Consider the following 17,109-nt stretch of genomic DNA (forward strand, 5'->3'; position numbering starts at 1 on the left):
ATGGCGTTGTAACTTCGAATCAGGGGTGAAATCTACTTACCTTCGCTACCAGTTTGAAAAATGGGAGCGCCCGTGCCACCTCCGCCCATGCCCGGGTCCTTCCGTGCATGCACAGAGCGTCAAAAACGGACGTGATGACGTCCGGGCAGGTGGGTGGAGCCTGCTACCAAGCACGCCTGCAAACGTAAGTGGGGGGGGGGAATCCCCTGTTCCACACGATTTAGATATAAATTGTGCATCACAGTTGATCGACGGAAACATTGGTTCACCCGAACCGGTAGCATTTTTTTACTACCGGTTTGGGTGAACCGGTAGCATTTCACCCCTGCTTTGAATGGTCACGAAACAAATGGTTGTAAGTTGAGGACTATGAAGGCTGAGAATGACCCACCACAACCTTAGGAACTGTGCCTCAACGAGGGGAGGAATGCAGAGAGTTGCATTATTCTGAGCAGCAACGCAAAATAAAACACTCACAATATGTGCCTCCCCAGGGTCTCTTTTTACACCGTTCAGCATTACGACCCCGATTTTTACCATTTTGGTGCCAAGATCTCCAGCTACTCCCAGAGTTAGCATCGTCTCCAAACCCGACAGCCGTTTGAAAAGTGCCTTCCGATTCATCCTGCAAATGCCTCGGGCACTTGGCTGCATTGCAACGAAGGCACAAATGTTTTCCAAAATTAAAATAGGCCACTCTGCACCCAGCACGGAAGCCGGTTTCCAAAGGACGGTTTGCAATTGAAATTAGTTTGGGTGCAAAATCCAAACACGCCCCTTTCTTCCTAAATCACTATTGTTTTCCAACTTGGCAATTTTAAGATACCTGGGCTTCAACTCCCAGAATTGCCCAGCCGACACTCCCCATCTCTCCCTCAACAATAATTTGGAGCAGCAACGTTTAGGTGGGATGGTCAGAATTATTGTGGTAGATTATGATTGTGGAGTAGGGCTACAATTTAGAAAACAAGCTGAGAACTGGAGCTTGGAGACCTCAAGTTGACTTGTGATAAATGGACAGTTTGTAGTGAATGTTATAGAGCAGAGGCCTTCAAACTTGGCCACTTTAAGACTTGTGGACTTCAATTCCCAGAATCCTCCAGCCAGCATAATTTACTCTCTTGAAATCCCTTCCTCTGCAATCTCTCCACTTAGATCAGAGATCTTCAAACTTGGCCACTTTAAGACTTGTGGATTTCAACTCCCAGAATTCACAAGTCTTAAAGTTGCCAAGTTTGGGGACCACTGCTATTTAGGGCCTCTTTGAATTGCGGGTTGGACTAGAAGACCTCCAAGGTCCCTTCAAATCTGTTATTTTTTATTCTAATAGTCTTCTGGAAATGTAGTCTTCACAAAGAGGGGGGGGGGGGATAACGTTCTCTCCATTGTCATTTAAAGCCCAACACAGCGAAGTTGCAGTTGAAGAAAAGTCAAATGAGTGAACTTCAGCCAGTTTTGCTGAAAATTGGTGCTTCCTTCTGGTTTTCGGCAAAGCTGCACCCACAGCAAACCACTGCTCCGTTGTATGTTGAGGACTACCATAGAAGAAGTAGGAACTAAGTACCAATTCCCCTTCCACGAGGAAGAGCGAGCAGAGGGAATCGCTTCCTCGTTGGAAGGTGGCAGAGGAAGAGAAGAGTGGTATCCCATCTAAGGAGACTTTTGGAGGTCACGTTGACCAGCTCACCAAGAAGAACATCTAATGCTTGAAGAGATGGTTCTCCTCCAAGGGCAACTCAATTCAACCTCTTCCAACCATCCTAGATCACTTTTGCTCTCCCTTAGAAAAAAGTGGAACACAAAGAGCTGGGAGCAGAAACAGAGTCGAGATTACTAGCTCCAGCTTCCTTTTCCCCCCTAACACTCCTTTTTTGGAAGTAACGTAGACCTTCTCCAGGATTTTTCCCCGAGGCAGCAGGCGTACTCCATCTCCCGCTGCTCCACAAAACTCCTTGAGATCACATTGTTCAGCCCTGTTCACCCTCCCTGAGACTCACCTCCATCTCTGGAGGCAGTCCATTGGTGGGGTGGGGGGGGGGAAGACCCCCTTTTCGGTGCGTCTCTCCCCCCACCCCAACCCTACTACCCTTATTTGGTGCTTAGCAGCTCAGATCCTGTCAACTTTCCAAGAGGTTGCTGAGGCAACCAAGCATAATCCAAAAGAGAGAGAGAGAGAGATAATATTCTGCCAACATTTTTTTCTCCTCTTTTCTGTTCTGCTTCCAAAAATTGAAAATAAGGGGAGGGAGGGGAGACTAAAATAGGAAGAGCTCTGGGGGAGGGGCTCGCCCCATCGAAGACTGTTTTGCTTCTTACTCCACGCTTGTGTGGGTTGGCTCATCTGAGGCAAATTCTCTGAAAGGCTTACAGGGGTTCAGTCACAGAGAAAGAGGCAAGGGGAATGGCTACTACCTAAATTGAATTTTGCTCCCCCCCCCCTATCTCTCTCTCACACACACCCCAGGAAGGACTTCAGGACACTTACACACCCAAGCTACAAACAACCCTGGCACACAGATCCCATTGCATGCTTTGTGCTCAAAACAATGCCAACAGATTTTGGACGTTGTAGTCAATGAATGCTAAGTATGTTCAATACAATATTGAATTAAATGTGGGGTCCTTGGTGCTCTCTGACCTTGGTGGTTTTCTTGCAGAAGTTTCATGACCCAACTAGGTAGCGTCATCAGAGCTAGAAGGGAGTGTTGGCAAACCTCGCCCACTGATGATGTTGCCTAGTTGGGTCATGAAACTTATGGCCATTCCTTGATCAAATTCTCCATTGGATGGTATAAGCAGCCCCTTCAGGAACTCACAATGCAGATTAAAGTTGCTTAAGGCAGAGAAATATTCAAGCACACCACACAACCTCCAAATCAACGTCCCCCCATTTTCTCTGCTTGATGGGCTGTTCCCACAACCCCCCCCCCAAAGACCTCCAAAGTAATCTCCCATGGCATCCCATTCCCTACCACGTTGGGTCAACTGGTTATGCCTGAAGGTGACACAACAAAGGCTAAAGAGAAAACACAGGTCTATTCATCAAAAAGAACATCCGATCCTTTCAGCCCGACAAGGAAATATCTGGACAGCTTCCGTCACATGGAGCAGATAATGTTCATTAAATGGTTCGGGATGACTACCTTGATTTAAGCCTCATTCCATGTATCGGGGACCAGGAGCTACATCCAAAGAAAACTGGTTGAGATCTTTAACCCTCCAAGATTCTCCTGAACAATTTCCATGATCCAGGACATTGGCGCAGGAAAGTATGAGTCATACCCTAGATTTTGTGCCTGCGTGTATGTGTGTGTGTGTTTTACCATTTATAGTCAAAAGAGGGCCAGAAATAAGCTGTCACTAGATTTCCCCAGAGGACACGTTCAGCCTCCATCTCAACTACCACATCTCGGTCTTATCTCCAAGGGCCATCTCTGGTAGGAAAAATCAGAGCGTGGTTGCCATGGAACTCATCGTGTCAGTCATCGGGAATCTTTTCTTGCCTGCAGCTTCGAATAAGGAATTGCAAATGGCCCATCGATCATTTAGGACAGGGGCGTCAAACTCAATTTCATTCAGGGCCGCATTAAGATTGTGTTTTACCTCGCAGGGGGGAGGGATAGGCGTGGCCAGCTTGACATCACTCTTGGCACCTGTGGCCCAAGTGCTCTGCCAGCAAAAGTGGGCTCCCTCCGTTTTCAGCTGGGATGGCCTCCTGCAGCCCTCTGCCAGTGAAAACGGGGTTCAGGAAGGCTGTGCGCAGCCCTCCCGAGCTCCGTTTTTGGCTGCGATGGCCTCCTGCAGCCCTCTGCCAGTGAAAACAGTGCTCAGGAGAGCCGCGCACGGGTCTCACAAGCTCAATTTTTGCTGGTAGAGGCACTGTGGGACGGACGTTTGTTTTTTCCAGGGAAGCCTCGCCGGCCATATTTAAGCACCCACGGGCCTTGAGTTTGACACCCCTGATTTAGGAGATGTGCTTCTGAGTGACGGTTATTGACAATCATCTAGCAAACTGTCCTGGGTTGAATATCTATGGAGATTCTCAAGTTCTCCAGGTCCTGGTTCTCCCCAAAGGTGCTTTTCCAGAAGGCAGCTGGCCTTTGTTTTTCCATGAAGACACTGCACTTCTCATCTGAGAAGCTTCCTCAGTTCTGACCCTCAATTTCAAGGAAAAACAAAGGCCAGTTGCCTTTTGAAAAAGCACCTTTGGGTATCCTGGGTTGATTTAAATGTCAAAATAAATGGAAACCGACCAAAGTAGGGAGGCAAAGCAGAACAGCTTCTCAGAAGCTATGCGTAAACCGAGTGAGGTTTTTTTTAAATTCCATTGAGAGAAGATAAACTTGAAAAGAAGGAAGGGCGCATTCTTATAAACCAGTGGTGGGGAAAATGTTCTCATTTTAGGCATGAGGCGCATCAGAAGCAGGCCAGGTGTGCTCCTATTTTTACCTGTGGCGTTGGGGGCTCCACTTTCCTTTTCTTCTTTTGATTCTGCTTGTTCGTCCTTGGGTAGACTACCAGCATCTCCAACCACCTGAAGGCAAGAAGGCAAGTTGAGAATTGCCCCCACTGAAAGAGGGACAGCCAGACAAAGTGAGCAATGAATCCTCCTTCCTCAACTGATGGAGGCTCCCCTCCCACTTTAAACACACACACACACACACACACACAGAGACAGACAATGGGACACCTTGAAGAAACAGATCCCAACACAAGCAAGAGAGAACATGGAAAGAAGAGGAAAAGAAGACACTCTTGGTTGTTCTCCTTCACCAAGGATCTCCACCTCGTTGCTTCCTGCTGATTTAGAGGGGAGCAAGTAGAGCAAAAGTGTTGACTCTTGGCCAACCTTTGCACAATTCCCCTGCAGCTCACATGTATCACAACTGGGTAGGACAAACCGATGGCTCCCTAGATCTGAATTCCTCCCCACGCATCATCTGGATGGTATGTTCCCAAGGAGCTACAGAATTTCCTCATCTCTTTTCTCTCACAGCTCTCCAAGAGGAATTTGTGACTCTACCATCTCCTGCAACGTGCCAGAGCCAGCTCCGACATCCTATCTCTAGAAAAGTAAGAGTCCAAAGCTTGTTAGAAAAGCAACTCAGCTGTGGTGGCGCAGTGGTCGGGACGTAGTATTGCAGGCTAATTCTGCTGACTACCAACTGACAGCAGTTTGATCCTGACCAGTTCAAGATTAACTCAGGCGTACATCTGTCTTGACGTCGGTAAAACGAGGTCCCAGATTGTTGGGGGCAAGAAGGTAACTCTGTAAATTACTTAGAGAGGGCTGAAAAGCACTATGAAGCAGTATATAAGTGCCATTACTATTGCTCATCTTGTTCAACAAGCTCCAAAGACATTCCCAAAGCCGCAAGCAAGCATCAGCCTGAGGTCAGCAAGCCACCGATCACTCCAGCTGGGACCTAATACGTTCCCCCCAAACAATGCCAGCTCTGCTATTGTTTATGCCTCTGAACAATCCCAGGTCTCCTTCGGAAGACATCATCACAGGCTCAGCAGGCAAACGACTCTCCAAGGAGGGGACGGGGCCCAATTACCAAGAGGTGGCAAAGCAACCCATCAGAGAACCAGCCGATCTTGCTGAGCAGGTTAGATGCAGTTCAACACTTGCCCATCTCTCGTGTTGCCGGGGCTCGGTGTGTGTTTCTACTTCCATTGCGTCTTGCGTTTATCCCTTTCAGGATTTACAGGTTTTTAGCAGCAAGCACAACATAAATTAGAGAGTGGCAATGCCACCCCACCACAATCTCCTTTAGATCTTCGTGTCTGGGCCTGGGACCAGGCACAGGGCTTCCTCTTTGCTTTGTCACAGCCTTCTTAGCTCTGTAGTCCCCCAGCCCTGAGACATTCATCTGTATTTCGATTCTAAGCCAACACGGGTCAGATTCAAAGTCACGCTAGAAAACTGAGAATAATCTGCAGCTTCCTGATGCTGTCAACCTGGGGGAGGGGCACCCTTGAGGATGGCAGGATCTATTTGTGATCTGTTTGTTTATTTACGAAAACCAAGCTCTGCCATGCGAGATGAATCCAAATCTTCTTGTCTCTTTAAACAGAAAGCATTTAACTGAAGTTGGGCTCCAATTTTAGCTTAGCAAAGGAAGCATGTTTCTCCCTTACACTTTTCTGGCTGGGATAAACAAAGGTAACTTCCTTTGAATGTTGAATTCACACACACACACACACACACACACACACACACACACACACACAGGCTACCTTCACAGATCTTTTAGGGACCTCCATGTCTACCCTGTGTCTCCTAAACTTCTAATTATCTCCCTTCCAAATGCTAATCACTTTGCCCTTCGTTACATTTCTGAGATCAACCAAAGTTGGCTAGTAAGCAGGTCAAAGAATTATTTTGATGTACCTGCCCAGAAATGGGTGGTCAGGACACTTGGGATCTCCTTATTAAACCCTCCTAACCACTCAATGCTACCTACTTTTCAACCCCAGGACAATTGTGCTCAACAGGAGAAGGAGAAGGAGCAGGAGAAGGAGGAGCAGGAGGAGAAGAAGAAGCCAGAGGAAATTGACTTTTGAGGACAGTCAGGAAGAAGAAGAGGCAGAAGACCAACTTCCAAGCCAAAGGAGGACAACGATTGCAGACATGTCAGCCTCACCTCCTGTATCACCACCAAAATGAGGTAGAGGTTTTGAATGTGCAAGCAGGTTGGGCAGAGCCCCTTTGAGTGGGAACACCCACATTTTGGGGGCTGTGGATAATGCTAACCACATCCTTGCCTACAAGAGGGCTTCTCCAAATAGATCCTGTGGTTCACTGTGACAACTGAGAGGAGGTGAGAGATTGTTTTGATGTCCACAAGCAGAAGGTTCTCCATGCTAACTAGGAAAGCCACTTTCTGCAACTCGGTAGCCTCCCATCCAGGTGACCTGGGTCATCAGGGGCATGAGAGGGGTGAAGGACCCAGGATCCTTGACCAATGGGCAGACCAATCTAAAGTAGAACCTCATTCATCTCACACATATAACCAAAGATGATGGCTCTGTGTTGAAGCATCTGATCTCCCGCACCTCTCTTTCCCCACCTTTTTTCTGGGGGTGGGGAAGCCACTAAGCCTCAACTCCTATGTCCAAACATCTTCAGTAACATACCATGCACCTTCACCCGTCTGACTTGCAACTTGGAAGTCCATGAAAAGGGGGTTCCTCAACGATGGTTAGATGAAGAACCAACCTCGTTCTTGACGGCCTCAGGAGCAACCCAACTCTGACTACTCTCCAGAACTTCCTGGTGCTCCATTCCAAAGAGTTCTCACATGCAGCCACCCACCTGTTCCTGCACCCCAGCCCTTCGCTCACCCACTGATGATTTCCTTGTTCTCAGCTCGGATGAAGTGCTCCTTCTCCGGTGTCAGGATGCACAGCGAGAACTTCTGCCCAGTCCGATTCTCTCCATCCACAACATCTGTACACTGGTTCATGTTGATGGTTCCTTGTGGCAAAGTGGTGGGCTGGAAAATAAGTGGAGAACAATTAGCAAGTAAGAAGAGAAACTATGGAATGACAACCTTTACAAGTAGTCCTCAAATTATGGTCAATCATTCAGTGACCGTTGTAAATTATGACAGCGCTGAAAAATGTGACTTACAACCGATCCTCAAACTTACAACCCTACGGTTCCTTGATTGTGATTTGGTGCTTAGCAACCGGCTCACATTTACGATGGTTGCACCATCCCTGGGGTCATAATTGGTGACCTTCTCTGTCAGCTTACGTCAAGCAAAGTCAATGGGGAAGGTTACAAGTCGCAGAGATGCAATGTCTCACTTAATGATGGACAGCACTTCACAACAATCTTTCCAGTCTTAATTGTGGTCATAGGTTGAGGACTACCTGCGTTTCCACCCAACTGGCTTTCTCAAATATGGCAGAATCACTTTGGGAATATGGTAGTGGTTAATTTTTCGTATTTTCCTTTCTAACATTCAATGTGCTCCCTCAAACCCATATATAAACAATTTTCAAGCATTTCTACAACCTGATCCTCTACATTTATTGGGGTCACAATTCCCAAAATTCCACACCCCAATTGCCTTTTTAAGACAGTTCAAGGTTTTCATTCCAAATTCGAAAAGACAAAACTTTGCTTCACCTGTACCGTTTTGGCCCCATCAAGCATCTCAGCTACGTCACATGCCTAAAACCAAACTTTCCAATCCCTGCAAATTAAAACTTTAAAAAAAGCCAGCTAAACATGGGCTCACCTCCCGCTATTCTTAACATCGTAATTTTAAATACCGGTTTTAAAATTGGCAGCTACTTCTTTGTGTAAAAAAAGAAAAAGACAAGACACAACATTGGCTGGGGCTAAAAGTATCCTGAGCCAAGAAGAGGTTACATCCGACTTTCCCAACTGTGGTTTCCATCCGAAAAGTCATCTCCGTGAGTCACACCCTCTTGCCAAGACACACACACACACACACACACACACACACACACGCTAAAGGTTCCCCTCGCACATATGTGCTACTCGTTCCCGACTCTAGGGAGCGCTGCTCATCTCCGTTTCAAAGCCAAAGAGCCAGCGCTGTCCGAAGACGTCTCCGTGGTCATGTGGCTGGCATGACTCAACGCCGAAGGTGCACGGACCACTGTTCCCTTCCCACCAAAGGTGGTCCCTATTTTTCTACTTGCATTTTTGACCTGCTTTCGAACTGCTAGGTTGGCAGAAGCTGGGACAAAGAACGGGAGCTCACCCCATTACGCGGCGCTAGGGATTCGAACCGCCGAACTTTTCTGATTGACAAGCTCAGCGTCTTAGCCCCTGAGTCCCTATGAAGAGTATTTTAGAAGAGTAACCAAGGTGCAAGATGGATTCCGATAGGGATTCCTCATTCCCTTAGAAGGAGGTGCCAGACATTCCTTCCAGTCTCATATTCCTGCTGATCTTAACCATGGTCATTTCTGAAACGGAGCCCCAAAGTATGTTCAGTAGAGAACATGATAGCAAGGATTGAAGGACCTGAAGCCCGTTTCTGTCTGATGTGAGGGGTTTCCATTTCAGAGTTTTTAGAGGTTGGGCCCATCCATCCACTCTAGCACAGACAGGTAAGGAGGGACACACCTGGAGATCTGTCCTTCCTACAAAATGTGCATCTGAGCACCGAAGAAGAAGAATAAACTGGCGTCTACAGTCATTGTGTAACACTGAGACCAAGAGATAGTAGAACTTCCATAGCGTCTTAGCCGCTGGGCCACCTTGACTTAAATCTACCTGCAGTTAGGATCCGAAATCTGGTCATACGTCACTACCGTCATCCTGAGAAAGGCACCTGACATGGATCAGGCAAAAGGAGGAGGGTACAAACACTGGGAGAAGACTGGCAAACACACCAGAGGAAAGCGAGAAATGATGAGAGCTCAAAACACAACGGCAGGCTCTGAGAAGCGTTTGCTTCGTGCTTGTCTTAAACGCTGCAGCCTGAAAGTCATGGAGACCACCAGGCTCCATCTGTTCAGAGCTTGTGTAACCCTCCCCAGATCTGCTACTAGTCAGCAGAAACCACACCAAGCGAAGATCAAGTTGTGACTCAACGCGTGTGTCCTCCTCCTCCATCCCAAACACGCCAGGCTTCCACACAAATGCTTTAGCGTGATGGCGCTCATCCTGGAACAACGTTCACATGTGGAAAGAAGGAGAAGGTGGGGGAGGGGCGGAGGAGACGAAGGGAAGCAGTAGCCAAATCTGCTTTTTCCTGGAGGGATGAGGACAACCCTGCCGTTTCTCCTTCCAGCGTTTCAAGGAAGGCTGTGGGGAGATCAGCCAGAGGACATGTCGAAAGAGGTTTGAAGTTTACTCAAGACAGACAGCAAGTCTAAACAGCCAGCCAGCCAGGAGCAGAGAGATGGATGACGGGGTTGAAGAGCCACGGATGCCTTCCTCTTAACCCCATCTGGTCCCTGGAGGAAGGATGGAGAGAGACCAAGCTTTTCACACGTTGGGTGTTGCGTCTAGGAGATTCCCCTTATCTTTTCTCTTTGGGTGGAGAAATAGCAGCTAGCCTGCAGCCACATCTTAGATACCATGGATCAAACTCTCTTGACTGTTACATCATCCACATTCTATGGAAGTACCCGGTCCTCCATGAAGGGTGAACCAAGCGATCTACTTCATCTAGGCTAACTTCTTCCAGACCTCCTCTACTCAGAGATGCTTGGACTCTTGTTTTACATCCCGGGGGATTTAAATACTAGGTCCAACAACCAATGATAGACTGGAGGCTGAATTAAAGCAGGAAGGATCCAGAGACAGAACAGAGAAGCTCTTTAGCAGAGTTCTGGTTTCTTTGAGCCCAGAGCAAAAAGGAAACGCAGGGGACTTGAAGAAAGCATCTGTCCTTAAATTATATGCTCTCCCCCCACTCTCCATTCCCTACTCAACCAGCTTCAAGCCATGTGTATTTCGACCCAGATTTCACTGCCATGGATGTGCAATCAGCTAAAACACTAACGGGATGATTTGCGTAGGAAGGTCTTCCCCTCCGCCCCACCCCCACCCCTCCCCCCCTTGTTCTCTCAGCAACTGAATCAAACAAGCTTTTTGTGTCTCAGGCCATTCTTCCTTATAAGGGGATGCTTGCATGCAAGTGTGATTTGCCTGCTGAACAGCCCAACTTCCCAACTCAAATCTCTTTCCCCACCAGGCCACCTTCCAGAAATATATTGGGTATTCCACTCTACGAATCCTCCTCTTCTCCTGCCGCTTCCTTCTGGATTCTGTAAGGCATCGAGGTTTCCCAAAACAACCTACAACCTCTAGAGATTAACTCTAGTGAGCTGCCCAGATCAACTCTGGAGGCATCACTCAAGGTTCAAAGGGTGACCCATAATTTCAAGGATTTGATCACCGAAGCCTTCCTCTTATTGGCTCGTCTTCTGGAGAAACTCCAAACACGGTCTCATCTTCTTGGTGACAGATAACCGAAGACAACAATGATGTCTCCTTGAAGTCTTCTCTCCCCCAGGCTGAACACGCTCATAATCTCCTACGGCTGCAGGATCAGAGAGCTGGGTCGCCTCCCAAGGGGCAGAAAATTCTTCTGAAGTCTTCCCTTATTAAAGGGGAGTGCTGACCCCACTCCAAATGAGGAACATCCATGTCAGTTTCCTGTTTTTAGGCTCATCTGGTCCCCTCCCCCACAAAACAGAAGTTGCTCAGGTGGGTGAAATCCATGTTGGCTTAAGGATGCCTGCTTGTTCAGGAAACGCTGACGTCCAACTACTTTAGAACCATCTTCTCCAAAACTTCTCCAAAACTTTGGAGAGTCCAAGAGCAGAGTCACCAGAGCTAAACAGGAGAGGTCTGCTAGCAAGGCCAACCAAGTCAACGTGGCTTGATGGAGGCCATGATTACATATTAATCGAAGCCCCGCCTCTCTTTTACATATGAAAAAAGAGATGAGGCCTCTTCTCTTTTTCTTACTTCTTGCACTCAGGGTCACCCAGAGCCCCAAAACCTAATGGTGGCAGCCCTCATCATGACTTCTGGACCTTTCCTCGCTACAGATACCCCTGGAGACGTCAACAGCAGTGGTTTCTCCATGGGGCTCTGACACCAGAATTGGGTAGAGGAGAAGACAAAGCACTGTGTGTGTTTGGGTGTGTGTCAAGGGGAAATTCAGCAGGTTCTGGAGAACCGGTAGCGGAAATTTTGAATAGTTCAGAGAACCGGCAAATGCCACCTCTGGCTGGCCCCAGAGTGGGGAGGGAATGGGGATTTTGCAGTATCCTTCCCCTGCCACGCCCACCAAGCCACGCCCACAGAACCAGTAGTAAAAAAAAAAGAATTTTGCCACTGGTGTGTGTGTGTGTTCAAAGGGGGAAAAAAGACAGAGGAATACGCTAGCTCTGTGCATTAGCACTCACTTGCTAACAGAAGGCCCCTCCACATCTCCAGGTAAGGTCTGGGAAAGTCCAAAGCCTGATGGGTATAAGTACCAGATGGCTGCAATTAATTTATCTCCGTGGAAAACCGTTTCCTGTGTTTCTCACAAGAACAGTCAAATCCGAAACAGCCTTTCTGGATATCTTTCGACTCGCAAAGAGAGAGAGAGGATGTCCAACCATTTCCTTCCCATTCGGCATCTGAGAACCATTTCCTCTGGAGACAGAAGATACTCAGAGGTCTCCTGCACACACACACACACACACACACACACACACACACACACACACACACCACATCCCCGCATCCCCGTGATTCAAACCAGAGGCTCCCTTTTAGGAATAGCTAAAGCATCTGTAGGGATCTACTGCCAGCTAGGATCCAGAAAGGAAGGGCCCTGTGTCTTCTTAATTGTTCTACAAATAGGTCTATTGTCTGAGAAGGCAGGAAGCAACCTCTACGTAATTAGTGCAACACAATTAGCACTGTTTGGGATTGCCAAACCCAAACAGTAGCAAACGCCTCCTGGTAGATCAACAAATTGATTGGGACAATCAAATCAAGTGGCCTGTATTGCCATGCCCAGAGGTTGCTCCTCTTAGCAACCAACCTGGTCAACGTCCAAAGACCGACGTTCAACCAGACACGAACATGTTGGAACTCTGCGTCAACTTAATTCTCTACTGAAAGTTGACATTTTTGTCAACATTGGAGACCACAATCACCTCCTCCGTGGTCCCCAATGCTCGAAGACATGGGAAAACAACAGCAAGCAGGGGTCAGGTCTTCTCCAGCGGGGGGGGGGATTAATGCCAAACCCTTGACTCACAGCTGATCTTTTGTGGATGACCAGTGACAACGTCTCCCGTTTCCTTTTGGGAAGGGATGGACACTGGATGAAGGAGTAGTGAAAGTAAGACGGTTCCTATCTCTAGTCCTTGACTCACACATTTTGGCTTCCTGTTAGGGGCATCGGATGTGGGGAAAGGCCTCTGCCCCTTTCTGGCCAAGAGGGTCTCGCGTGGGAAGCCCACCACCTCCCCTCCAGATTTTCTGCAGGGCTGTTTTGCTCAGCCACGTTCCGATGTTCAAGCCACGAAGCTCCAGCCCTTTTCCCTTCGCAGTTCAGCAATGCTGGAGTCCTGCCTGGCGCTGAATTTCTTTCTTTCTCCAAACTCCTTGCACAAAGCTTCCACTCTCTTGCACACGCACAGACACACAGACACACAGCCCAGCATATCTGGGGCTCCGGCCCAAAATGCCTGGCCGACAGGATGCTGGAAAGCTGAGCTCCGTGCAAGGAACAATCCTGGAGAGGCCGGAAGAGGTGTTGCTACGCGACCGTTTATTTCTGCTGTGCTGAAAGTAAAAATAGAAAATGGAGGAGACAACGGTGGGCCTGAGAGAGCGGCTGGCAACGGGACAATTTGGAGACGGCTTAAAAATAGCCATTCATCTCTGGTGATGGGCAAAGAGACCCCCTCGGGGGCACAAGAAGAGAAATCTGAAGCTTTTGCTTCAGTGACATCCAGAGCCCCAAAATCTATTGGAACTTTGTGGACTTATCTGAACCACCACCTGCCTGGAACAGTATAGCAGGAGGTTGGACTAGAAGACCTCCAAGGTCCCTTCCAACTCTGTTATTACTTGACAGTATATTCACATCATTTAACAGGGCCGAACAAGTCCTGCCTCAAATCAGAAAAGTGGTAAAATAAAGAGAGCAAATGGTTCAGCTCCACCCTTCCCCCAAATGCTAATTTTTCTATATGCAAGATGTTCCTTTCTTGGTCAAGTACAGACTCCCAAGAGCTGGTGATTTTGTGGTTGTCTCCTGGCAACGTAACTGGAATGGCTGGCCAATGTTTCTTGAACTTTCCGGTCTAGCTTGCACCTTGGGATCACCTGGTGGCCTTCTTTCCATTGTCCCCAAATCTGGGTTTAGCTTGGCTCTATAGCCGATGAAGCCAACCAGACATGAGGCGTGGAAATGATTTCCTTTTAATTGAACTGCTTCAGCAAAAGGGATCCCAGCCAGCAAAATGCCAAGACCCAAATCAAAGGATTCAACCAGTTTTTGGACGCCTAAATAAGACCATCCTGGGTAAAGGTGACCTTCCCTTAACTGCTCTGAAGTTCTACCATCTCTTTGTCTCTGAGAGTTACAAAATGATTGTAGACAACAGTTTATTCTTGTTCTTTGATGCTCAGACGTACATTTTCTAGGAGGGTGGCTCAGTGGCTAAAGACGCTGAGCTTGTCGATCAGAAAAGTCGGCAGTTTGGTGGTTTAAATCCCTGGCGCCGCGTAATGGAGTGAGCTCCCGTGACTTGTCCCAGCTTCTGCCAACCTAGCAGTTCGAAAGCATGTAAGAAATGCAAGTAGAAAAATAGGGACCCCCTTTGGTGGGAAGGGAACAGCGTTCTGTGCACCTTCGGCGTTTAGTCATGCCGACCACATGACCATGGAGATGTCTTCGGACAGCGCTGGCTCTTCGGCTTTGAAACGGAGATGAGCACCCCCCCCCTAGAGTCAGGAACAACTAGCACAGATGTGCGAGGAGAACCTTTAGCTTTCCCTTTAAACTCTTCATGGATCTATTCCTCAAGTGACCTTGGAGGTTTAGCTGATATGAGGCTACATGAGGCCATATGAGGCTGGACCCATAACTTTAAAGCTCCCTATTTCAAGTAGAATCAACCCAAAGAACATCTCAAGAAGCTCGGTTAGACCCAACACCACTGTTCTTCCCGAAACAAGTCAAAATACTGCTCTACTGGAGGCCATTCTAAACTTAATTTATTGAGGAGAACGCCACAGATTCGTCTACATGATTTTAAGTTACGAGTTTTGATTTATTTTTATTTTTGCAATTGCCGTGTTCTCCTGCTGTAGACGCACTTATCTGTTTTGCAATCATCTGCCTAGCACCACTGGGAATTGCTTGATGAGGATCACGATTTCTCTCCTGCTAGGTAACTAATTGCTTGATTGCAGCTCTAATGCATAAACAAACAAATTAAAAAATATGGTTCTGTTGCCTCTGATCTCCACCACTGGTCTTTCGGCTTCTGAGCCTCTTTCCAGGTATTGCTTTTGTTTTACAAAACAACAACAACAATAACACACACACAAGTGTTTAGTCAGAATAGCTCGCCAGTTGTTCATCAGGCATGAGTTCGAGATCAGTCGGTGCAGTTTTGGCTTACACTACTGTTGATAGACCTATCTGGATCCACCCCAGAGGACCTCCTCATCTGTGGCTCCACCCTTAAGGGACTCCCTGGAGGGTCTTCCATGGGTTTGCCAATCCCTCAAGACCCTTCTCTTTGTGCTCTTTGTAGGATCTTGGAGTCCTAGTGGACAACCATTTAAATAGGAGCCAGCCGTGTGCAGCAGCTGCCAAAAAAGCCAACACAATTCTAGGTTGCATCAACAGAAGGATAGAATCAAGATCACATGAAGGGTTAATGCCACTTTACAAGGCCTTGGTAAGGCCACACTTGGAATATGGCATTCAGTTTTGGTCACCACGATGTAAAAAAGGCATCAAGATTCTAGAAAGAGTGCAGAGCAGAGCAACCAAGATGATGAGGGGACTGGAGGCCAAAACATATGAAGAACAGTTGCAGGAACTGGGCATGGCTAGTCTAGTGAAAAGAAGGACTAGGGGAGACATGATAGCAGTCTTCCAATATCTCAGGGGATGCCCCAAAGAAGAGGGAGTCAAACTATTCTCCAAAGCCACTGAGGGCAGGACAAGAAGAAACAGATGAAAACAAATCAAGGAGAGAAGCAATTTAGAAATAAGGAGAATTTTCCTGACAATTAGAACAATTCATCAGTGGAACAGAAGTTGCCTCCAGAAGTTGTGAATGCTCCAACACTGGAAGTTTTTAAGAAGATGTTGGAGAACCATTTGTCTGAAGTTGTGTAGGGTTTCCTGTCTAGGCAGGAGGTGTACTAGAAGACCTCCAAGGTCCCTTCCAACTGTATTATTCTATTCTATTCTATTCTATTCTATTCTATTCTATTCTATTCTATTCTATTCTATTCTATTCTATTCTATTCTACAGTCGAAGGGAAGGAAGATCTCCTTTCTTTGTTGACCTACCTTTGACCTGAGTTCTGTTCACTGCGCCCTGACTTTGCTTCAAAGAAGACGACCAGCCCAAAACGATGCAAGTTTAATGAGGCTCCAGAGCCAAGGGAAGTGTTACTAATCGGAAGAGACACTAATAGACTTGATGGACGAAGAACAGGCCTAGCACTGCGTCTGCTTCCGAGATCATTTGAAGCACTGTAAGAGCAAAGGGTTTTCTAGGTAGGAGACGCCTTCTCTCTTCCCAAACATCCCAACCCATCAACCCAACCACTATAAACAGATCTGTCTACGTAACACCCAGTTTCATTCTGCCGCTGCCAAGCTTCTAAAGAACTGGAACAATGCTCCAGGGAATTGAGCGAGAAAGAGAGAGACAAGAGTTGAGCCTGGGGAAGATCAATTTAGCACCAGCAAGAGGAACCAAATGAAGGACCCGAGACCATTAGAGCTTCCTTAATCACAGACCAACGGATGCAGCCATGCGCGCGCGCACACACACACACACACAACAGCAGAAAACCGCAAACACCTTAGTGAGTGCACACCCAGCATTGTGGCACAGGCTAGAGAAGAAGTGGGCATAAACAGCCATTCCCTGGAGTCCTTTTTCTTCTCCTCCACCTTCTACGCAACAGCCTACCTGGAAGAAGCAGGGACTTCTGAAGCCTCCAGCTGATCTCATGCAAGGGGCTTGTAAAATGAGGCCTGAGTGGCAGGTTCTGAGGGAATCCCTGGAATTCTGGCTCTGCTGGGAGTCTCTGGGAGTTGGAAGGCCACCCTTCTTAAATTGGCTGAGGTTGGCAAACGCTGCGCTAGGGCATCCTTTGTCTGGTGTCCAAGGCTGCAGGCTTGTCTAGTCAATGGAAGATATCGGTCCTGGGATACGATACGTCATCCGAGCTGGTTTTAAAAACAGGTTTCTAGCCCTTAAGACTGCAGGCAGAGATCAGAGAGTCTTGGGGAAGCTTTCGTGAGTGGCAAGACTAAGAAAAAGCTCAAAGCAGGCCTTGATGGGGAGACCTGGCAGGTGTTCTGCTCTCATTCTAGCCTAGGAACCTCACACCTTGCT

General features: G+C 47.7%; 1 protein-coding gene across 10 annotated transcripts in view; it reads right to left on the minus strand.

The window, feature by feature from the left end:
- The window catches only part of MPRIP (myosin phosphatase Rho interacting protein), a 72,331-nt gene that overhangs the window by 35,686 nt on the left and 19,536 nt on the right, over positions 1-17,109 (minus strand). For all 10 annotated transcript variants that reach the window (XM_081965604.1, XM_081965601.1, XM_081965600.1 and 7 more), the window contains exons 4-5: positions 7,351-7,502; positions 4,450-4,534 (exon numbers count right to left, since the gene is read on the minus strand). In XM_081965604.1, the coding sequence (XP_081821730.1) occupies positions 4,450-4,534; positions 7,351-7,502 (237 nt within the window). The remainder of the gene's footprint in view (positions 1-4,449; positions 4,535-7,350; positions 7,503-17,109) is intronic.

The sequence above is a fragment of the Natrix helvetica genome (genome assembly GCF_964273705.1).
Source record: "Natrix helvetica genome assembly, chromosome: 13".
NCBI lineage: Eukaryota > Metazoa > Chordata > Lepidosauria > Squamata > Natricidae > Natrix > Natrix helvetica.